Source organism: Monodelphis domestica, chromosome 1 (genome assembly GCF_027887165.1).
Source record: "Monodelphis domestica isolate mMonDom1 chromosome 1, mMonDom1.pri, whole genome shotgun sequence".
Taxonomy (NCBI): domain Eukaryota; kingdom Metazoa; phylum Chordata; class Mammalia; order Didelphimorphia; family Didelphidae; genus Monodelphis; species Monodelphis domestica.
The window spans coordinates 705,743,496-705,766,718 of NC_077227.1; the positions used below are offsets into that span (position 1 = coordinate 705,743,496).

Genomic DNA, 23,223 nt, shown 5'->3' on the forward strand with positions numbered 1-23,223 from the left:
ATTCGACGACGCAACGTCGCGGACTGTGACGTTGTCAGCGCGCGCCTCCCAGTTCTCAAGCCGGCATCCAGGAGCAATTGGGAGCCTTTGGACTGGGCTGAGCCATGTGTCAGGTGGGCGAGGACTACGGGGGTCCCGGGCCTGCCGAGCTCCAGCCGAAGCTGCCCTGGCCTGGGTAAGACGCGGGCCGCTAGGGTCCGCTCGGAAGGGGGACGGGCGGGGGTTGTGTCCTACGGGCTTCCCTCCCCCACTCGAGGAAACATCCTCCCTCTCCCATCGGGAGGCAGGGGAGGAGTTCTGGGGTCTGATCCAGTTGCGCCATATAATCCCCAACCCCTCCCTTTTACAAACGAGGAAACTGAGGCCCAGGGAGGGTAGCCTCAGACAGGAGTCTCAGAGTCGGGATCCGAGTTGCCGTCCACAAGGGAAAGGCCCAGGCCCTCAGGGGCCTTTCTGCCCAGAATCAAAGTTTACTGGATACCTACTGTATGTCAGGCAACCTGCCAAGTGCGAGGGAAGCAAGACCGGGGAGGGTGAGCGACTTGGCCAGAGGCTTTTAACACTTGCCGATCCAAAGACTGAGCCTTCCTTATTGGGTAGTGGGTAAACTCCTCGCACATGGACAGGAGCACCAAGTGTTGTGGGAAAGGGGCATTTAGGTTGAGCCAAAGGACCTGAGACCACAGGAGAGGCCAGAACTGGTGTACTCATACAGTTGGCAAGACGTGGCCACTGAAGGGGAAGATAGATGGCCCAGGGAATTGAGAGCCAGGCCTGAAGAAAACAGGTCCTGTGTTCAAAAGCAGTCTCAGACACTTCCTAGGTATGTGACTTGGACTTAACCTCCATTCCTTCTCCTTTACCAATATAATGCCTCAGAATTAACACAGCAATGCACATGATTATGAGTAGCAAGGTAAGAATTAAAAAAAAATTTGAGTGGAGGAAAGTGCCCAGGATAGAGTTTTCACAGATACCTCCCTTGTGCTGGTGGAAGGCAGTTGAAGATCCATCCAGGGAGACTAAAGGAGGCCAGACCAGGAGGAGAAAACAAGCAGTTGTCCCAAAGCCTATGGAAGCTTCCTTTGTCAATAGTGTCTGAACCCCCAGAGGTCAAGTGTGTGAGAACTGAGGAAAGACTACCAGATCGAGTAGCTAATTATTTGACAAACTTGTAGAAAACAGTAGAGTAATGGATTCAGAAGCCAAGACTACAAGTGGTTAGGAAGTAGATGAGAGGCCAGGAACTCCAGTATAGGTGAAAAGCACAAATGCCACATGAGCTTGACCATGAAATTGAGAGAGAAGAGTAGTTTGAGTGATGGAGAAGCCACTGGATGTGTATAAGCTTTGGGCAAAGAGCCAATAGGTTGGAAGAGATCATAGATGAGACAGAATTGATAGGAAGCGATACAAGTCCTTTGATAAAACAAGGACTCTCTGGGACTTCCCTTAAGGCAACTTCCCAGGGGACAAAGGCAAATTTGGGGGTTCCATAAAACAAAGTTGTCATCTTTACATAGAATTCCTTTCCTTTGGAATACACTTTTATTCTGAGAAATGCCCTTGGGCTTCCTCAGACTTTCCACAGGGTCTAGTCAATTTGGATTACTTTGGATCTAGTACAGTCTCCTCATTTTACACATAAGGAAAGCCAGGCTTCTAGAAAGGAAGTGATTGTCTCTGTCATATACCACCAAAGCAGTTACAAAATGAGGACCAGGGAGATAGTGCTCTTATGACCACAACACAGAATCATCATATACACACAGCACCACATAGCCACTCAGCTCTGAGACTGAGCACAATGTCTCCAGGAAAATATACCAAAAATGGGAATTAGCATTGAATTAAAGAACTTGGAGTTTTATTTATCCCTCATGGAATATAATCAAGGAGAAATAACTAATTAATTACACCGGAGCTTGGGAAAGAAGTAGTAACCAGAGACTAGGATACCTGGGAGCTGCCTAAATACTGTAAGAGAAATTTAGAAGACAAAAGGAAATTTAAGACTTGATTACATCCATCACTTCAATCCTGGGTGCTCATTAGGTACTTGATGGGCTATTGTTCAGTCTTGGACTTTGCGTCCTGTTGGAAGTTTCTTAAAAGCAAGTTCTTATGAGGCAAAGGTAAATTTGGAACTTTATAAAACAAGGTTGTCAATTCTATGACACTGCTTCATAAAAATTATCTCTTGAACAATAAAAAAGATGGGAACTAAAAGAGACTTTCTACCTCTTGGGACCTGTTTCTTTCTGAAAATGAGATTAATGGACTAGACCCTCCCGAAGATCCCTTCCCTTCCTGCCATTGCCATATTCCCAAAGAGTTTATGAACACATACTCTGCCTGCCTCCTTAACACAGATCCAATATTGTGTTGGGTGGTAGTCAGTTCCCAGCCAGACCCATGCATTTTTACTTTGGGGCTTCATTTTGCCCTTCTGTGTTGTGGACTGGTTAGGTTCTCCAACATATTTTATAAGGTAGATAGCTATTAATATTACTATTTTATTTTTTATTACATTTTACTGATGCTTTTGTCTTTCCTTAATTGTCATTTTAATTCTCCCAGTCCCCACTGAATTCTCCTTTGTGACTTCAAAAAAACCAATGACACAATTCAATGCTCCTATAGACCAGTACTGGCAAAATATTGGCACTCATGCCGAGTTGGCACTTGGGAGCTGCTTTGTTCCCCCTCTTCTCAGAGCTGAGGACATTTTTTTGCACACCTGGCCTCTCTGTCCAGCCACTCAAAGTGAGCACTTCCTTTCCTCCACTTTCTGGGGTAATGGGGTGGGGGGCCTCACAGGCAGCTTGAAGTTGCAATTTGGACACGCAAACTTGAAAACCTTTGCCAGTGCTTCTGTAGACCATGTTGGGTCTTGACCATGGCTGAGGTATGATTTCAGTTCTTTAAGACCTGAACCTTTTGGTTATAATACAAGGATACTCTGAAGGTCTTTCTGAAGTACTTTGGTATCCATTGTGAGACACAGGAGACATTGGCACAGGACTGTCCAGAGTGTCTTGCCTGCATTAAAGAAGGCACTGTACTCTATAGCTCCAAAGAAACATGAGATGTGCAGACTTAGGCATAGGTCTCCATCCCAAATGTTCATCTGGGATATTTGTACCCCTGTGGGAGAGCCACACTATACACAGAGACACACTGTATATATATATACACTGACCCTAGAGTAGTGATGCCATTTTTGTCCTCTTCCAGTACAAAGGACACAACCAACCAACTCAAAGTTGCATTAGTACTGTTGTAGCCACTATGCATATCATTATCTTGGTTCTGATTTTCCATTAGAGATGAGGCAATTGGCTTGGAGAGGATGTAGCCTTGCCAGGGTCACATAGCTACCTAATTAGTGGGAGACTTGAGTTTTCTGATTCCTGCAGCCCAACAGTAATTCTACCCCTCATCTTGGTTGCTCTTGAAAGGCAGAGGAATAATAGTAAAGTGGTGATGTTGTGGGAGGGAATCCAACCTGGTTTGGATGGACTGACTCACCCAAGGAATTGGGAGGCTCACAACAAATCTTATAAAATAAATTTATGAGCGGGGATTACATGGCTGGGAGGCAAGAAGGAGATTGCCTCCTTGAGAGAGAAGATGGTCGAGCTTATTATATACATATACAGACAAAGAAGGCTACATGTTAAGTGAGGAGCAGTATATACACCCTATCAAAGTGCAAGGTGCCCATATCTTTGTTCTTTGCAGACCTCTGTTTGCTCGGCTGTCTCTTGATTGTACCAGGGTTAGCATTCTCTGTCCACACCACATGCCTGAGGTCAGAGCCTGAGTTGTTTCTCATGTAACATCCAAAGCTTAAGGATCCCTTAGGATTTGGGGTCTCTAGATTTCTTAGGGTCCCATGTCCCACTACATCCCATCTCATTTCTGGAGAAAAGGGGCAATGGTCCATCTTTAGTTGCTTCTTCAAGGCTATAAATGGGGCATAGATTTTCCTAGTTGGGGTTTGGAAGAGGATCAATGGGCATTGATCCAAGGGGTGCAGAGCAGTAGGGGCTGGGAAGATGGTAGCCATCATCATCTGAAAATTAGCAAAATGTAAGCAGAAAGAAATAAAGTCATTTAGTAATTTCAAGAGGGAGGGACCAAAAATCAGGAAGAGAAATATAATCAATAAAGCAATCAGGAGGGGGCACAGAATGGAAAACAATCAAGAACTCTAGGGAGAATGAAGAACCTCAGACATAATGGGAGCAACTCCCATTTATGAAGGAGTTAATGGGTCTGCAAAGTGTTCTCTTGCAAGCATTTTGGTGAAATGGGGGCAACTTTTTGCCATTTCTCTGCTGAGAAAAATGGGTGTGGTGAGATGAGTTGCCCATTGTCTAAGCCTGGATTTAAACCCCAAGTGTCCTGCTCCCGCCTCCAGAGATGATACTTTTTCCACTACTAGCCACTATTGACGACCCTGTGAACAAAGGGCACTGACTAGTTTTGAGTCTTACTGTATCTTTGCTAACTTACTGTTTCACTTTTTTTACTATAGAAAGTGGCTTAGAGATATAATACTGCTACACACTTCCTTTGAAAACCATTACCAGGCCATCTTTAGAGATTCCTATTATTTCTTATTTTCCTCTCTTTTCTTTGTTTCAGCTGTGAGCAGAAATGTATGAAGTGCAAGGAGGGTTTGCCAGTCTTAATCATTCGGGCTGGAGATGCTTTCTGCAAGTAAGTATATGGTGCTTTGCTGCCATAGTGGAGAAGACACCTGAGAGTAGGAGGTGAAGTTCCTTTTTTGCATTCCAAATTGACTTCCAGGTGTTAACTTGGGGAAAACACAGAACTCCTAAAGCAGTCAGAAAAACCAAGTCTTTACTCAGGAAAGAGATAGTGTTTGGTATTCAGCTGCCACACAGAGTCAAGCACCTAAAAACCACACAGAGCCAAAGGCTCTTGGGGAACCAAGGTCAAGGAAGTATGATTGATTGACATTACCATGGCTACAATGACATGAAAAGCTCAAACTATACTGACAGGCTTTGGAAAGGAACCATAGCCAGAGGTTGGAGTATGGGGAGTGGCCTACTCAAAGGATAGTCCCTGCTCAGGTGTTGGTTTTCAAACTGCATCATCAATTAAAGGTCTATTATTCTGTCTGAAATGAATAAGTCTTAACACCTCCCTCAGACCAACTCTCAAGGGACCAAGGGCCAACTTGGGATGTCCAGATTCCCAGTTGACACAGGATTATTAATATCTAACATTCCATGACTTCTGGTTTTCTTGGTCAGTATTTCACCTTAAAGGTGGAAGCATTGATTGTTTTGTTTTGCCGACCTGAAAAAATACAGAATTACCAAAGAAAACCCCACAGAGCTGAAGGCCCACAATTATAATCTGGAGGAAACACAAGTAGCTATAGTACTGAAACTGCCGACTAAACTATAGAATGTGAGGTCCTTAAATCTGAAAAGGGAGAGGAGGCAAAAGCCAGGTTACCCGAGTTCAGTAAAGCTTGAGAATAGCAGTAACCAGAGGGTTAGGAGCCGGGAGCAACCTATGTGTAATAGCCAGAGGCCAGGGGGGCTGGGAGTAGGTCTCCTGTTCTTCATATTCGATTGTTTTATTTCACATTTAGTCTTTTAGTTGAGGTGTATTTTCTGGGAACTAGGTAAAACCAATCCAGGGTCTATTCTGTCATTTCATTCTTTTGAGTTCTTGGTTTTAACACTCTGGGAAAGTCAATAATAGGATTATCTGAAAATGAGGTCATCAGTTTGAAAATTCTGTTAAATAAAAACAGTCTAAGGTACTAGAAGTTGAAGTTGAAGGAAATCTTGTTGGTGGAATTAAAAGGGAGAGATGATTGGGACAAAATAGCTTAAAGAGTTATATTCTCAGTGTTCTAGCCTCAGGGGAGTGCTTTCTCAGAGCAGTCTTTTGATGGAATGGGTGGGTTCTGGGATGAAGATTTCAGAAGCATTCATTCATTTATTCAATAAATATTTAATGAGCTTTTATAGAACCTTGTGCTGGATCATAAGAGCAATGTTGGAGGGTATCTCAGAGGACTTCTAAGCCAACTTTCTAGTATAAAAGATGAGGAAACTGTGACCTCTGACAGATAAGTGAATTGCCCAGGGCCACTAAGGCTATAACAAGAAGAGGCAGTATTTTATTCTAAATCTAGCACTTTATTTTGAAATATTTACTGTGAACTTAATCAACAAATGGGAACACATCAAGATACAAAGAAGAATGGAAAAAAAGATGATTGTAAGAGAAGCTGAACTTTTGGTCCATACTTTTAAATATACGTGTGTGTATGTGTGTGTGTGGTGTTTAACAAAAGAGTTACAGAATTGCCCTGTATCCCACCCCCCTTCTGTGTATTTCTTAAATATCTTATTAATGCCCTTGATTTTCCATGCCTCTGTCACCACTGCCTGACACTCTCCTCACCAAGTAGACCTTTCTTGTGTTAACTTGGAAAAAACAAAGAACTACTAAGATAGTAAGAAAAACTAAATCTTTAATCAGGAGAGGGATAGATCCAATAGTTGGCCACTGACCCAGAGCCCAGTGCCATAAACTTCACAGGGCCTATACCCTGGGGACTCTGGGAATGTATCAGTGGGAGTATATAATGGAGGAATTAGTTGGTGGTAAAAGGGATATAGGAGGAATGGATATTTCCCCCTGAAAGCAGGATCCAGGAGAGGCAGCTGATGTTTAAAGTTGGCTCAGAGAGAAGAGGGGGGGTTGAGTAGTTTCCCCTTCAGCCTTCCCTCCTCAGCTATGACTCCTCTCACAAACTGGCTTTTGACCTCCACCAATACTAGTGTCTAAAGCTTCCTTTTCAGGGAGATTACTATCCCTATCAAGTGGGCCCACTCACACTTGAGCCACTTTGGGGAAAAGCCAACAACTTTATTATAAACTAAGTTACCTGGCGATAACACTAAGAAATGGCTGGCAGGAAAAGGTTTGTGAAGAAAGTGAGGGAGGTGTCCCTACTTTAGCTACCCTTTTCCTCCCTCCTTGAGTTGGGAAACACAAGCCTTGGCAGCCTTGGGCCCCCTGAGAGAGTGAGACTTGGTTTGCCCTGGTCTTGGCCCAACTGGCACAGTTCAAACCTAGGGCACCAGGAACTGTGAGGTAAGTTTGACAGAGGCTCAATGTCTTCAGCTATCACTTCATTTGGGAATTGGTGGGGGAGAGGATGTCCAGTCACCAGGAGAAGAAAAAGGTGAGTATCTCCTCAGGAGAAAAGTCTTGGTCAGACTTCCCTCCTAGGCTTCTCAAGATTAAGAGAGCTAACTGAATCTCAGTCAGAATCTTCTTGCTTCTCAAGATTCTAGACCTCTTGGGGCCCCTCTCCCATTGAGGAGAAAAGATTCAGCAGCCCTTCAGACTGCCACTCTTCCTTGAGTGCAAAACCTCTGTCACAAGGACCACTGCCCTAGATGATACTCTGAAGAACAATAGAACTTGGGGAACTTATGTACCTTTTGGGGAACTAAGGACTGGGAAGTATGATTGCTAGACATTACCATGGTTACAAGGCAATGAGAAATGCAAGATGGGATTATCAGGGAGAGGCTGTTGCTTTACAATGGATACCAAAGGGAAGGGAAAGGTCCAGCTAAGGGCAGGGCTACCTGGAGAGAGGACTCTGATACAAAAGAGTACTTAATATTTGATTAGGTCTGCTAGTTCCACCTAAACTGATCAATAAATTATTTTAAGATCTATTATTCAGTCTGAAATGACTAAGCCTGAGATTTCCAAGCGACCTTTCATGGGACAAAGGCAAATTTGGGGTCTCCAGATTTCAAGTTGATACTTGTAACAAAAATAGATGCTCTACCAAAAGAAATTATCGCATTGACTGTATCAGAGAATATATGTTTCATTCTCTGAGTTATTATGTCTCTGTAAGGAATTAGGATTTTGTATTGTTAACTTGGAAAAAATACAGAACTACTAAACAGTCATAAAAACCAAGTCTTTAATCAGGAGAGGGATAGTGCTCAATATTTAGGCCTCCACACAGAGCAGAAGGCTCTGGCACTGTCAGAACAGTATCCTTGGGAGTATCTGCGCTAGATGATAGCTCTGAAGCACCATAGAATTAGGGGAACTTATTCCTCTTGGGGAACTGGGGAGTATGGTTGATTGGCTTTACAATGGCCACAAAGAAATGAGAAGTACAAGATTATCAGGGAGAGACTTTACAATGCTTTACAATGGACACAAAAGGGAAAGATCTAGTTGACATTCTTCTGGTTCTGTTTATTTCATTCTGCAGTTTATACAAGTGTTTCCATGTTTCTCTGAATCTGTCATAGTCCTTTATGACAAAATAAAATAACGCTAAATTAATGTACCTGTCTGATGGGCATGAGAAGGAATCTTGGAATTATTTTAGTTTGCATTTCTTTTATGCATTTTTTTTTGCATTTAGTGATTTGTAACACTTTTATATGGCTGTTGATAGTTTGGATTTTTTCCCCTTCATTTTATAACTGCACCACTAGTTTGCCTTTTGAGAAATACTGGTCCAAAGGTCTTAGAGTTGGTCAGTAATTTGTGGGTAGACACTCTTCCCAGGGGGAAAATTTGTGCCAAACATTCATACATACCTATTCTGGTAGGGCTGTGCCAGTTTTGTGAAGGCTGCCCCAGCAGCAGAGGAGTCGTGGTGATGAAAGGCATGTTCTTAAGGTTATACATGGGCATTAGAAATTATTTTTAGGTCTGGAACTCTGATGAGTCAGGATTTTGAAGCTAGGATTCAGAAATCGTGCTCTTTGCTTGCTTGAACATACCCATAAAAAGATTAGTGGATTGATGTGTTTTTTAAAAAAATGAAAAGGAATCCTGTTTTCCAGCTCCTAGAGGTAGACAATAAATCTAGACAATGAGATATACTTTTACTAAACATATTAAAACTTAAACATTTTAGAATATGCACAGACCTTAGAGACCAATTATTAATCATTAAGTGGAGCATGAAGATAATTACTAACTAAATTCTCTGAACCTGGTGATGAATTTAAGTCAATTTAGAGAATTAACCAATAATAAAAATAAATGCAAACTTTCTTTACTAACTCCAAGCTTCCTGTGAAAAGCATTGGGCCATTGTTTCAATGTTAACATTTTACAGGTGTTGCCATACAGAAATTAATCAACGAGTAAGCATTTATTCAGTGTCTACTATGTGCCTCATTCTTTGTGTGGAACACCACTGACATGGAATAAGATGAATATGCAGGTCATGATTAGCCCAAGGTGGATTTTGGGAGATTTTTTTTGGGGTGGGGGGAAGATATTTGAATGATGAGAAACTCCAAGGAAGAATTCTGGGAACTATTCCTAAGGAAGTCATTTACTCTAGGAGTAAAGAAATCCAAACATTGCATGGTAGTATGGCAAGATCTAGGGATGATGGATGGATAGCCAGGGTTCTCTGCTTATATCCTAGTGATATCCTGAGAAAAGGAGGAAGGCCTTCTGCACATTGGGTGGCCCTTGAATGGTGAATTTTGAAAACATGAACCAGAATCCCAAAGGATGGGTCTGCATGGAGTAGTGTGTTTGTCTGCATCTTTGGAGTAAGCTCCTGATTGGAGAGATCACAGGCTCATCTGAGACTTGAAAGAATAGCCACTTACATTTATGGTGCAATCTATATCCTTTGAGGTGGCTAGAACAAAGGTGATCATTCTCCTTTTTCAGATAAGGGTTATTGCTCGAGAGATTAAGGCCAGACTTCTGGAGTGATTGCCTGTACAAAGGTGATGAGACTTAGAACTCATCTGTATAGTTTTCTCCCAGTGAATTTGATAATTTCCTATCTATAGGCCTTGCTTGAAAGGGGACTATCTTAGAACACATTTAAATAGGTGTTTCTCTTTTTAAAATTTGTATTAATGGCTTTGTTTTCCTATCACATTTTGAATCTCTTCCCAGTATTTAAAAATACCCAGTCATCCCATGTAACAAAGATTAACAAAAAAAGAAAAAGAGAAAAAAAAAGCAGTTCAACAAAACTTAACTGGCATGTCAAGCTTGTCTAGCAGAATTTATAGTACCCCCTTTTAGCTTGCCTGATTCTGCTGAATTCACCTATGTTCGTATCATTCTGCATTTTTTGTCTCTGAACTCTTCATGCTTAACATTTATAATGCAGTAATCAATAATATTCCATTGTGTTTATGTACCACAGTTATCCTTGTCTAGTTGACCCCAACTTAGATTTCCAATTTTAGTTCTTTACTACCATAAAAATTGCTGCGATGAATATCTCAATACATGTGGGACTTTTCTTTCCTTCTTTGACCTCTTTTCTTAGTGGTGGGATTTCTAGGTCAGAGAGGACATTTTAAGTTATTTTGGTTAGCTTTCCAGAATGGCTAGACCAATTCATAACCCCACCAATAGTGTATTGGTGGACATGACTTTCCACAACCTCTCCAACTTTCATTGTTTCCATCCATCTTTTAACTTTTTGTCAATTTGCTGTGTGTAGCAAAGGGAAATCCAGAGTTGTTTTGATTTGCATCTTTTTTTTTAACCCTTACCTTTTGTGTTAGAATCAATACTGTGTATTGTAGTGTAATGTAGTTCCAAGACCAAAGAGCAGTAGGACTAGGCCATGGGAGATAGGTGATTTGCCCAGGGTGTCACAGCTAGGAAATGTTTAGTACCAGATTTAAACCCAAGACCTCCTGTCTTCAGGCCTGGCAGTGGTATTCCACATTTCTCTTTATTACTAGTTATTTGGCACAATCTTTCATATAGTTTTTATTAGTTTGCAGTTCTTTTGAAAACTTTTTGTATATATCTTTGACCACTTAATCTTTGGGAAATAATTCTCAGTTTTACATATTTGTTCATTTGAATATGTATATTAAAGAGGAGGGAAGAGATAGCTCTAAAGCAATCAAATTCAGTTCCCAAGAAGATTTTCTCCTCTTACTGGGTGTTTAAATTTCATCCAACCCAATAATAGCATTAGTGCATAAACTACACCTCTAGCTCACCATGTTATGGGTTCCCTAGTTTTACTTAGGCATCATCTAGAATTGGAATTTCTTCCTATGGAAGCTCTAAAATACTTTGTGATGGGTTTTTTTCCCCTATTAGGAAAATGGGGTCTTGATTTGTCAATCAGTAAACTTTTGTGGAAAGTCTGTGTGCCAGGCACTGTGCTAAGTTTTGGGATAACAAAGAAAGGTAAGATAGTCCCTGCCCTCAAGGGCTTACAATCTAATGGGGGAGACCATATGCAAATAATCATGTACAAACAAACAATAGATGTGATAAACTAGAAATAATCAGCAGAGGAATGCACTAGAATTAAGAGGGGTCGAGAAAGGCTTCCTATAGAAAGTGGGATTTTAGTTGTGACTTGAAGTTTGGACCTTATACTGAAGGTAGAATGATTCTAGCTTTAACCTTTGAACATAGGGGTCAGTTCCTCTAAGAATAAAAGTTGTTTTATGAATGAGATAGCTTGGATGTTTTCATGACCCTTCTCCTTTTCTCAGGTAAACCTCCACATTCACTTTCTATTGCCCTAGTACCTTAGGCTTCAAGCATTATTAAAATAATCTTATCTGACTTCAAAAGATGGAGCTTTAGACTGAAAAAGCCCATCAGTCAATGGGCAAGTTGGTTTGACTTTAATCTTGTACAATAGAATTAACAAGTTTGTGGGTCATCCCTCTGCTTTGTTTTCTAGAGACTGTTTCAAGGCATATTATATTCACAAGTTCCGAGCAATGCTTGGAAAGAATCGCCTCATCTTTCCAGGAGAGAAGGTACTTTGCATGCATTCTTCAACTTATTGATAGTCTAGATGTGGGAAGGGGAGGGCAGGTTGGTAAATGGTAGACTATAGTACCCTGGAACTCTGATGTATTGGAACTCAGTATTTCATAGATTTCTAATCTATACGATTCCATTCCCTGAAACATGATTCTATATGGTATTACCCTATAACCATGATGGCGAACTTATGGCACAAGTGCCAGAAGGGGCACTTAGCATAGAGTTCTCCAGAGCTCATTACTAGAAAGTCAGAGGGCTGTGGGCCATGGACCACCCTGCTCCCCTCCCCTTTTCCAGGGTGCTTGACATTTCTCACATCACTCATCCTCTAAAAGGTTCTCCATCACTGCCCTATAACATGGGGATTGGCTCTATTCTCTTATGTTAGCATTATAAAATGCTTCCATTAAAGACAGAGTTTTGGGAAGAGTATGGTCCTGACAATAGATTCTTTCTGATGCTGAAGGACTAATTCAGCAACATGTGGCCCTGATAATATATGTTGAATGAGAACCAGACTAAAGTGATCAAATTCAGTGCTAATAGGGACATGGAGAAATAGACCTAATATTACATTATTGAAGCAGCTGTAAATAAGAATTGTTTTTTTTTTTAGAAAACAAGCTTGAAATATCCAGTAAGATCTGTAATACTGTTCATGCTCATTGACCTAGGGATCCCATTACTAAGGTTAGGCCTTACAGGCATTACTGAGAGAGTAAAAAGCTGCATATGTGTGAAAATATTCATGGAAGCCTTGTTTGTAATAACAAAAATAACTAAATACACACAAATGCAATGAATGGGAGAAATGGCTGAATAGATTGTGCTATCTGAAGTAATAGATTGTATTATGCTATTAGAAATATAAAGAAATTAAGGGAAATATATGAAAAGAAGAAAAGAGGATAGGAATAATACATACCATGATTACATTATAACAGCCACAAAATCAAGAGGAAAAAAGTATCAAAGTAAAGCAAACCCAAAGGGAACTCAAAAGTAGATGATGTTGTTTATATTGGGATTGTATAGAATTTACCTATGTAAGGGGTAAAATTAGGATTGTTGACTGATTATATCAGTGGTTGCCAGGGATTTTAAATTCAATCCCAATGAAATACTCAAGTCAGTTTGGGATTTTTGTGGTGGTTTAATTACAATAGTAGAAAGAAATTAAGAAGAAGAGAGAGAGGAAAGGGAATTAAAACTGCTCCAGCCTGGCTGAGCCAGGCAGGAGTTCATAGGCCTCGGCCAAGGGGCCTCTCCAGAAAGCCGGGGAAAAGGGGAGTCAGTCTTATCACTTACCATCTAAAAGGAAGCAGTCTGAGGAACTCCTCCTGACTAGCTTGCCAAAGCTCCCCCACACAGGAAGTGAAGCAAAATATAAAGGCAGTTCTTTACATCACTTCCTGTGTCTCACATGTGCCAGTGGTGACTTAAGCTTAGCTTAGGACAGCCCAGGGGGTCAGTCAATTGTTTCTGATTTGTCACTTGCTAGCACATGCTGGTCATAGGCCTTCCTCCGGGACACTTAATCCTTAAGTGGGGGTTTATACATTCCTTGGTTGCTAGAATTCTAGACTAAGCAGGGTGGAGTAAATCTAAAATTCACACATATTTGTAAATAAGCTATAAAAAATGTAGAATTTGTGGTTGTGCATGTAATCTTTTTAATGCATTTATTTAGTTAAGTATTTTGTGGTGGTTACTAAGTATATAATAAAATAAAATAAAACACTTCCATTATATGTTTTTAATATTTGTGTATGCCAAGGAGAAAAGAGGTTTTTCAGACTAACCAAGAAGACTCCTCATGCTCTGGTTTCTGGGGTAAATGCAACTGGGTGTCAGGGCCTTGACCTGTCATCCATACTCATTATTCAGATTCTAATGGGAAGGAGTTAAACTTCTTGTTAATCTCAATATCTAGGATTTTAGATGAGTGGAAGAGAGATGGCAAATGGGTAAATGAGTCATTAAAATCTTATGTTTCTGCATTCCTTTCTTAGGTCCTTCTTGCATGGTCTGGTGGTCCCTCATCCAGTTCAATGATCTGGCAAGTCCAAGAGGTATTTCACAGTGTTTTACTACCTAAGTTGGCTACTTTTTTCTCAGAGTGAAATTGAGGGGACTTGGAAGGGATCCTTTGTCTTTCCATGAATTCACTGAAGGTTGTGTTGGTGAGACCTTGTATCTGGTTCTTTCTTTGACTCAGTGTCAAATAGTCAAGGACCTGTGACTTCCAAGCATCCTTCTCTGACCTAGGTCGAAACATTTTTTATAAGAGAGTTCCCTGAGAGGTTTATGGGTATGTTCATGGCCCTACAGCTCACAGTTGACCTGTTGTCCTGCCTGGGAGTCTTGGGAATGGCATCCTGCCTTCTTTGGCTGACCAGCTGTGCAACCAGCAGGGTACCTTATTAACTTGGATGGAAGCTTTGCTATTCCACCCCCCCACCCCCACCCCTCTCCAATCTGATCATTGGACAAAGCCCAAGTGTAGTTCAGACTTGAACTCTTAAGAGGCAGGGAAAGAAGCCTAGAATTTGCTGTTGGGTCCCACTGGAATTATTGATTTTTTTTTCTCCTTTCCTTCTGAATTTGCAAACTTGCTAGACATGACCACAGATCCTGGAACACCTTGGCCCTTCACAGCCATAGACTCCTATACTCTGTCCTCAGCCATTTGATTTTCATAGTAAATACTCAGTTTTAATATGATTATTTTGTTGGATTATTTTTTTCAACAAAATTATTTTCTTATCAGAGAGCTCTCAGGGGGGAGAGGCAGTCATTTTTAGACGAATCTGTTCTATATTCTAATAGCATATGTACATAAGTCACAGCTTCCTTCTGGGGTTACTTTGCCTGCAGTTAGTGAGCCCTAGGTCCTTCTCCCTAGTTTCAGTCACCCCTATATTAAACATTATCGAGATAGCTATCACAGACAGCTTTGTACAATGAAGAATGGCCTTAAAGTTTCACTTAGTAGAAACTCAGTAACAGGATATAGTCATGGACAGGAAGTAACACCTGTCACTGTACTTACTATCAGATATATCTCGTCACTAGGAAATTGGGCTGTGTTTTCCTGTGTCCCAGAACTGCTTTGCTTTTTTTTTTTAACTCTTATTTTCTGTCTTATTAACAACTCTATGACAGAAGGGTAAGGGCTCAGCAATGGGGGTTAAGTGACTTGCTTAGGGTCACACAGCTAGGAAATGTCTGAGGCCAGATTTGACTCCAGGTCCTCCTGACTCCAGGCTTGTCCACTGGGCCACCTAGCTGCCCCTACTACTTTATAATAATATAGGAAGTTTGTTTTCCTTAGACTGAGAATTGAGGAACTGGTTGTGGTTCTAGACTGATACAGAGAGAACCAAGGAGCTTTCTTAGAATAGCAAAAAGAATCTCAGTGGTCAGAGTAGGTCTGCAGAAAATGAGTCTAGGTAGCCTACAACAATCAATCTGACTGGGGCAGTGAAGTGGCCTTAGGTACTTTCTAGCTGTATGTCCCTGGGCAAGTCACTTTGCCTAGCCCTTAATGCTCTTCTGCCTTGGAATTGATACATAGTACTGTTTCTAAGAAAGTAAGGGTTAAAAAAAATCAGTTTAACCCTGAAGGATTTAGAAAGCTTACCAGTGGTGAAGTTGGCTTTCATCTTATATAATTGTTTCTTTGTGGCAGACATTGAATCCAGAAGAAAAAATAGTGACTAAGTAATCTGTCTTTGGCTAAAATATATCTCTTTGTTCTAAGAGGGGTAGGGTAGTGTATTTAAAATCACTATTGGGGGGCAGCTGGGTATCTCCGTGGATTGAGAGCCAGGCCTAGAGATAGGAGGTCCTAGGTTCAAATCTGGCCTCACTGTGTGACCCTGGGCAAGTCACTTAACCCCCATTGCCTAGCCCTCACCACTCTTCTGCCTTGGAGCCAATACACAGTATTGACTCCAAGATGGAAGGAAAGGGTTTTAAAAATAAAAAAATAATAAAAATAAACTCACTGTTGGATATGTAAATATCTCATGTTATTTCCTCAGGGTTTGAGCCGAGAATCTGCTAAGAGGCTACGCTTTGTGCCAGGCATTATCTACATTGATGGTATGTTGTATGAAACCCATGGCCCCAGGACCTTGGCTACTGTCAAACCCCATTCTACATGTTTCAGAGAGAAGCCACCAGGGAAAACATAAGTGTTTTATTTACCCCCCCCCCCCCAAAAGTGTTAGAGAATTAATACAGTCTAGTCACAGGCGATATCAAATGTTGATCAGCATTAACTTATTTTAGCCCTTCTGTCCTAGTAACAATTCTAAGACAGAAGAGTGGTGAGAGCAAGACAATTAGGGTCCTCTGTCTTCATTTCCTCATTAGTAAAATCTGGGTAGTATTCCTGATCCTCTCTTCCTTACCCCAAGGTGGGGGTGCTGGCTCATCAAATGAGTCCTTTGAAAAGTAGAAACCTCTATAAAAATGTGAGGGAGTATTATTACATTTGTTATCTCTGTGGACAAGCCATAGGGTATTGCAGGATATCTGGAATAGAGAGATTGAGGAGCCTATTTATTGTCCTATAGAGTCTTCATTAATAGAGCTTTTGATTCTTTTTAGTAAGAAATACAACTTCTTAGGAGTTTTCCAGAGGCCAGTTACTTAGTTGTGTGAAACAGGGAGGAATCCCCAGGTATCAGTGGGAGCCTGGGGCTTTCTGAAGGATGTTTTTAGCTCTTGCCCTTATAAGCACCAGTCTTTGCTAAATTTATCAATATTAGGTCAGATCCTTTGTCCAATCTGGCTTGTTGAATTTTTACCCTGAATTCTTTTTCTTGTCTGCTTTGTTTGTCCTGTGATAAAAGTGTAGCCACCTGGGGCTCTTCAGTTGTTTCTAGGTCACATGCCTCCCTCTGGAAAGGGTTGGGGATGGGGGTGAGGCTCATACCTTTTTGGGAGCTTCCCTTCTTGTGGCTCCTTTCTTCTGCTTTTTTTCTTTCCCTTTTTTCTAGAGGGAGCAGTTTGTGGACAGAGCCCAGAGGACAGGACAAAGACCATGGCAGAAATGGAGCAGGTCCTGCAGACAGTTGGTTTCCCATATCACCTTGTCTCATTAGAAGAGGTAGGAAGGTTACCGCTGTAGCCCGTACACTTGGAGGGACTATGGATTTGGCCCCAGACACTGTCCCAGTCAAAGGCATCTTTTGTGCCTCTTGGGCACTCACCAGCCTGCTGCATGGTGGGATTGCTCTGTCATGTGTAGTGCAGTCATTTGAAATTGGAGGTGAATATTCTGGGTGCTTGAGCGATTCACCTCCAGATTATGTGTTTTCAGGGGGGATGTTGCCGCTTGATTTCTAGAGTCGGATATGTCTGAAAAATTCTCTGTCCACAGAGCCCCCCCCACCCTATTTTACCTGGCTTGTAATCTGGACTCTTGTTCCCATTGTCCCTACAGGTATTTAACTTGCCCACATCAGTTTTACAGCCTATTTCTCAGGGCCCCAGAGGGTCTGAGAATACCTACAAGGAAGCTGTGGATGGCTTTATCCAGCAGCAGCAGCAGCAGCAACAGCAGCAGCAACAGCAACAGAGACTACAGGAGGAAGGAGACAAAGAAGTTTTCCTGTGTGACGAGCAGATCCAGGAGAAACTGAGAGAGCTGAGCACCCAGGACCACGGAGCCCAAGAGACACCTGTCAGTAACAGCCTTCCCCGAGCTGCACACACCGTGGCTTTGATGAACCTCTTCAGCTCAGTGAAGACCCTGACTGCCAAAGAGGAGCTTCTGCAGATCCTTCGGTGAGCCCGACGGGGAAAGTGGAATTTCTAGAATATTGGATTCATTGGCTGTTCTTAAACCCTCTGTTTCATAGGGCCCACCTGATCCTGCATGTGGCTCGGACTCAAGGCTATTCCAAGGTGATGTTGGGTGACAGCTGCACCCGCCTGGCCATCAAGCTCATGACCAATTTGGCCCTAGGGAGAGGGGCTTTCCTTGCCTGGGACACAGTAAGTGCTGGTAAAGGTGGGGGGGGGGGGTTCTGGAGCAGGGGTGGCATGATGCATCCTGCAGGAGCAGAATCTTACTTAGGAGTATGTGCTGCTGCCTGGGTCTGGTCCCAGATGCCCAGGGAGCTTCTCCCAGAGTTTTGGGAAAGGCGCCGAGCCCATAGATAAAGGAGGAGGAGCCCATGTGATTGCAAGCTGCAGCCCTGTCACTCATGGAACCCCACAGGCTGTGCCTTGAGAGCATTAAGAAGCAGCTGGCCCCAGGGGCCTCCCACACATACCCACCCCCTGCACTTAGAAATGCCCAGGCTTTGTTAGGCAGGAGCAGAATGGGTCAGAGAGACCTTGCTCTCTTAACTCGCCTCCTTTTGTCCTCCACCTTCTTTCCCCCAATGGTAGGCAGAATAGATTATTGAGAGGGTGGTCTTGGCCAAAAGAAAGCAGTACGGGGGCTTCCTTCTTGAAGCACAGCACAGAGAAATCCTGGGGCTCTAAATAGTCAGCTCACTGAGAGGTTATTCTAGAACAGTGCTGGTGAACCTTTCAGAGATTGATGCCCAAACTGTACCTTCAAGCTGCCTGTGAGGTCCCCCCCCCCCCCCCCACTCTCATTACCCCAGACAGCATAGGGAAGAAGTGCTTGAATGGGGCTGCTAGGCAGAGGGCAGGGCATGCATGCTGTATCTTTACCACACGGTCCTAGAACAGCCCAGAGCCCCCTGAGGCAGATCCCTGGGAAATTGATTTCTGCTCTGTTTGTAACTTCCTGAGTTACCTTTCCTTTATCTTCTGGAAGGCATCATCTTCCTCCTTCTGGAAAATGCATTTTACTCAGAATGACTGGACTTATCCCCAACAGGGGCTTCCTATTGGCTCAGAAATAGTTTGAAGTCTAAAGAAACTCAGAAACATCCTGGAGGCCTGGATTTCTTTGACTTGGTAGGGACAGACTAAGACTTTTAAAGGCATAAAACAAAAACAGACTTACAAAGGAATCCAATTATCAAAATATTCTTAAAAACAAGTTCATGGACTCCAGGGTCAGTTGAAGTTGAAAAGGCCACTCTTGCAACACTGATCAGTGACTCTGCCTCAGTTTCTTCAGATGGAAAATGGGGCTAATATAATAGCTCCTAGATTCCAGGGCTGTTGTAAGAATCAGATGAGATAAGCTAGTCTTGTAAAATGCTAAGCAGAGAGAGAGAAAAAGCCACAAGAACTGGAGTGTTTGCATAGCCAGAGCCAGGTTTTAAAAATAACAGTGATTTCACTGGGAGAAGCTATAGCCTGTCATTGTCTAGTGCTGGGAGGTGAATGAAGTCTGGGCACAGGAATCTGCTCCTTTCCCAGCCTGATTTCTTGTGTGTCTCTGTGAGCATACACGTTCTCCCTGGCCCTCTCCCCTAGGGTTTCTCAGATGACCGGCACGGGGACGTGACCATGCTTCGCCCCATGCGAGACTACACCTTGAAGGAGATTGCCTTTTACAACAGGATGTTTGGAGTCCCCTCTGTCTTCACCCCAGCAATTGACACCAAGGTAGGAAAAGGTGCCGACAGGCAGCTGCTTCTTGGCAGAGTGAGGCTCCTGGAGTGGTGGCAAACCCTTAGTTTGGCATGGAGCAGGGGAGAGGGCTGGAGCTGGAAGAGAGACCCCCTTTGGAGGAGGACCCCTCCCCTCCCTGGGCTTCGGTGTCCCCTGATAAACAAGGGGGTTGGACATGGAGGACCTTTCCAGCTCTGCTTTGGGGCTTACCAGTATCCACAAGAGAGGAAATTCTGTCCCTGAAGAGCTTACATGTCGATGTGAAGCACACTCTCTCCCTCTCCCTCTACCTCTCTGCCCATGTGCCCACACAAACATAAGCCAGTGGAGCTTTGCATCCCGTCAGGGGTGCCAAAGCTCTGGCCTTTCTGGAGATCCCTTCAGACCACTGGATAGCAAGAGAGACCAAGGTATAGGACCAGGACTGGAGTTGGGGAGAATAGCAATTGGGGGTTTCCTCCTTCATCATTCTAAAAAATGTGTGCCAATGTGGCCTCAGACACTTCCTAGCTCTGTAACCCTGGACCAGTCACCTAACCCCCTTGCCTATCCCTTACTGCTCTTCTGCCTTGGAACCAATGGACAGTACTGATTCTGAGATGGAAGGCTAGGATTAAATAAATATATAAATAAATAGAGTGCAGGTGCCTACTTAGGAGGGCAGAGTGCAGCATCTGAAGAAGTCTCTGGTGGCTTATGAAGACAGGCTTCCCTCCTGGGTCAGCCCCTGCCCCATCCCCCTTGTACTTGCTTCCCCAGGCCCCAGACAAGGCAAGTATTCACCGGCTGATGGAGAGCTTCATCCTCAAATTACAGGCCCAGTACCCTTCCACCATCAGCACTGTGTACAGGTCTGACGTGGGGCTATAGGGCAGGCTGGAGGGCCAGCCGTGGGCTGGGATGTGGGGGTGGGCTGGGGCCTGGCTCTGCAGAGCAGCCCGGAAACATGAGGACAGAGATCCCCTCGAGCACAATCAGTCTGACTGGCCTCTCCCCCCAAACCCCTTCCTTGGTCCTAGGACAAGTGAGAAGCTGGTGAAGGCTCCTCGGAATGGGGAGGCCACGGCCGGCCCTGTGCCTTCCCGCTGTCTCCTCTGTGTGTGTGCTTTGGACATAGACAGTGCAGGTTTGTGCCCTTCTCCTGCTCTTGGTGGCCTCCGGCTGGGGCCTTAATTGATGGGATGAGTGGGGAATTGTCCCTGGAACTGGGGTCCCCAAGTCTCAGTTTACCTTTGGACCTCGGTTCCTGGGCCGTCTTTGGAAGCCTGTTATCCCTGCTGGCCAGTCTTTCAGAGAACCTTGGTCTCCGCTTGCAGATAGCGCTACAGCATTTGGGGCCCAGACCGCAGAGCATCTGTCCCAGAAGCCTCTGCTTGCCCCAGAGCTGCCTGCAGGGGCCCCTGGCAGGCCCTGCTGCTGCTCCAGAACAGAAGGGCAGCAGGGATGCTGCCAAGTCATACGGCTGCCATCTGAGAGGTGAGAGCAGCCTGCACCCCTGCCATGGAACGGCCATGGTCAGCTTTCCCCAGTGACCTCAGGTTTGGGGGAGCCCAGCCTATGCACTGACTTTCCTCTGTTCTCCAGGAAGGAGCCCAGAGCCAGCTTCATTGAACAGCTGTGCTACAGCTGTCGGGTGAACATGAAGGACCTGGTGAGTAGCAGGCACTGCCCTGGCCTTGGTGGAGAGTGGAGACCCTCACCCTCTGCCCAGAGTCACAGAGGGAGAACCAGGTGGATCCTACCTGCCCCCAGGGCAGAGACCTGGCCATGGCACCATTAACCTGAGCTGGGGAACCTTTCTTGCAGCCCTTCCTGGAGCCCCTTCCTCCCTATCTCCTGATGGAGTCACAGTGCAGGAGGCAGAGGTAAGCTGGACACAGCATGCCCTTTTTGGGCCTGGCCGGGGAGGTGGGGGCTGACCTCCCAACCCAGTTAATGGTAGTTCTATGCCTTTGGATAAAGAAGGGGAAAGCAAACCAAGCCAAACCCTTTAATGCTTCACATTTCTTTTTCTGCTCTTCTGAATGTGGGCTATGAATCTGATGGCTGCAGGGGGCTCCAGCAGCACCCAGTCTAGGGACCCTTACCCCAAATCAGACTGCTGTGAGGCACTGCCCACTTCCAGGCATACAAGCTTAGTGCTCTTAGAGCAGACCTCAAGGAGTGGGGCATGGGAGTCTCAGTTCCTCTAGAGAGCCTGGTTACTTCTCTGAAAAGCAAGGGAAGGTCCCTGATGTCAGAGGGTTTTCCTCAGGGCCTGGGTGAAGCAGGAGATCCAAGAATTCTTGTTTGAGGAGAGCGAAGAGCAAACCAAAGATGAGATCTGCCAGGACTGAGAGCTGAATGGACCTTCCGGACCCCCTTCCTTACCAGTACCAGCTCCAGGAAGCCTGTGTGGAACTCTGGGAGCATTGTGAGGCCAGTAGTCTCCAGCTGCACCCCAAGGGCTTTCTGCCCCAGCCTTGACTTCCTGGTCTGACCTGCTGTGAACTGTATGCACACACATCTGGGGCAGCACCAACCCTGCTCCCATCTCAGCTGCCCTGAAGCCCAGGGGAGGAGAATGCTGGTCTCTTTACCCTGAGCCCTGCCTGTCTTCTTGTCCAGCTCATGCTTCCCTCCCTCTCCCAGCCTGAAGCTTGACTGCTTTGGATGGGGGGGGAGAGGGAGTGGAAGGGGAGTTTGGGAAGGATCTGAGGTAAGAGAGCCAAGGAGACAATCCCAGAGAGGTCAGGCCACAACTTGCCATTTAATTGTCCATCTGTATAAATAAATCACTTTTAATTAGAAAAATCTACAGTACATTTGGGGAGACTCAGGCCCCTCTTGCCCTTCAGCTGGGGGCCAGGACATACCCTGACCCTGGGGCTGAGCCCAGGGGTCTGCAGGACCATAAGGCCTGGAAGACTATTGCTTGGCAGAGAGAGAGGGGGCCCTCATCCCCCAAGTCCAAAGGCTAGCAGCCCTGGAGGCCCATCTGGGTGGTGCTTCCTCATGCAAGGCGCAGGCAGCATCAGCACCAGCTGCTCCCAAGGCTCAGCGGGGAGGCTGGGGCAGGACTCTGCCCAGGAAGTTTCTGAGCCTCTCCTGCATGGGGGCGAGCATTCAGCCTTTGCCAAGAGGGCACTGGAGCCCTCCCTTTACTGGGGAGAAGACACTGTCTCATGGCCTGAAGATGCCGTCTCGAAGTCTGAAGACACCAAGGGGCAGCTCCTAGTCCTTTTCCCGGGTCCATTTGATCATGGTCTCCGGGGAGCGGTAGAGGAAGATGAGCTTGGCGTACAATTCCTCTTCTAGCTCCAGCTCCTGGGTCTCCCGCACCAAGAAAATATCTTGGCACAGCTTGAGGATGCGGTCCACGCAGGGCAGCTCCTCAAACATGATGGAGTGAGAGATCTCACTGAAGAAGCCTCGCACAAACTTGCCAATCACCAGCACTATTGACACGTACAGTCCCATGATTCTGTCCGGGTGCAAAATGCAGATGGGGCCTGCTGGAGGGGATGCTCCAGGAGACCAGAGGAAAGGCAAAAATGGGGTGGGAAAAAGAGCAGATGCCAAACCAAAATGTAGGGGGCCAAAGCCCAAGCCCAGGTTCAGATCTAAGCAGCCTTAAGACCCTTATCCTCTGGCTAAGCCAATGGTGGATTTTAGAAGGGCGAGGCAAGGGTGGAGGTATGTTAAGTGACTTGCCCTGGGTCACAGAGCTAGGAAGTATCTAAGATCAGATTTGAACCCAGGACCTGTCTCTAGGCCTGGCTCTCAAATCCACTGAGCCACCTAGCTGTCTGCCTTGAGTCTTGACAAAGTAGTCTACCCTCTTGTCTC

The 23,223-nt window shown here is 44.6% G+C and overlaps 2 protein-coding genes across 3 annotated transcripts in view; one reads left to right on the top strand and one right to left on the bottom strand.

Moving 5' to 3' along the window:
• Positions 1-3: 3 nt before the first annotated feature.
• CTU2 (cytosolic thiouridylase subunit 2) lies at positions 4-22,188 on the top strand. Its single transcript, XM_007477301.3, has 15 exons — positions 4-175; positions 4,654-4,728; positions 11,753-11,831; positions 13,854-13,913; positions 15,888-15,948; positions 16,851-16,960; positions 17,297-17,640; positions 17,715-17,850; positions 19,258-19,389; positions 20,155-20,246; positions 20,415-20,521; positions 20,712-20,871; positions 20,980-21,046; positions 21,202-21,260; positions 21,650-22,188. The coding sequence occupies exons 1-15, from the start codon at positions 105-107 to the stop codon at positions 21,729-21,731; spliced, it is 1,635 nt and encodes a 544-aa protein (XP_007477363.1). The 5' UTR covers positions 4-104; the 3' UTR covers positions 21,732-22,188.
• PIEZO1 (piezo type mechanosensitive ion channel component 1) overlaps positions 22,120-23,223 on the bottom strand; it is a 179,767-nt gene continuing 178,663 nt past the window's right edge. For both annotated transcript variants that reach the window (XM_007477300.2, XM_007477299.2), the window contains one exon: positions 22,120-22,858. In XM_007477300.2, the coding sequence (XP_007477362.1) occupies positions 22,609-22,858 (250 nt within the window). In that variant the 3' untranslated portion in view covers positions 22,120-22,608. The remainder of the gene's footprint in view (positions 22,859-23,223) is intronic.

Coding starts and splice junctions, on each gene's coding strand:
- CTU2 (XM_007477301.3), top strand. CDS start 105: ATGTGTCAGGTGGGCGAGGACTACGGGGGTCCCGGGCCTGCCGAGCTC. Junction 4,729..11,752: donor GCTGGAGATGCTTTCTGCAA/GTAAGTATATGG, acceptor TTTGTTTTCTAG/AGACTGTTTCAAGGCATATT. Junction 17,851..19,257: donor CTTTCCTTGCCTGGGACACA/GTAAGTGCTGGT, acceptor CCTCTCCCCTAG/GGTTTCTCAGATGACCGGCA.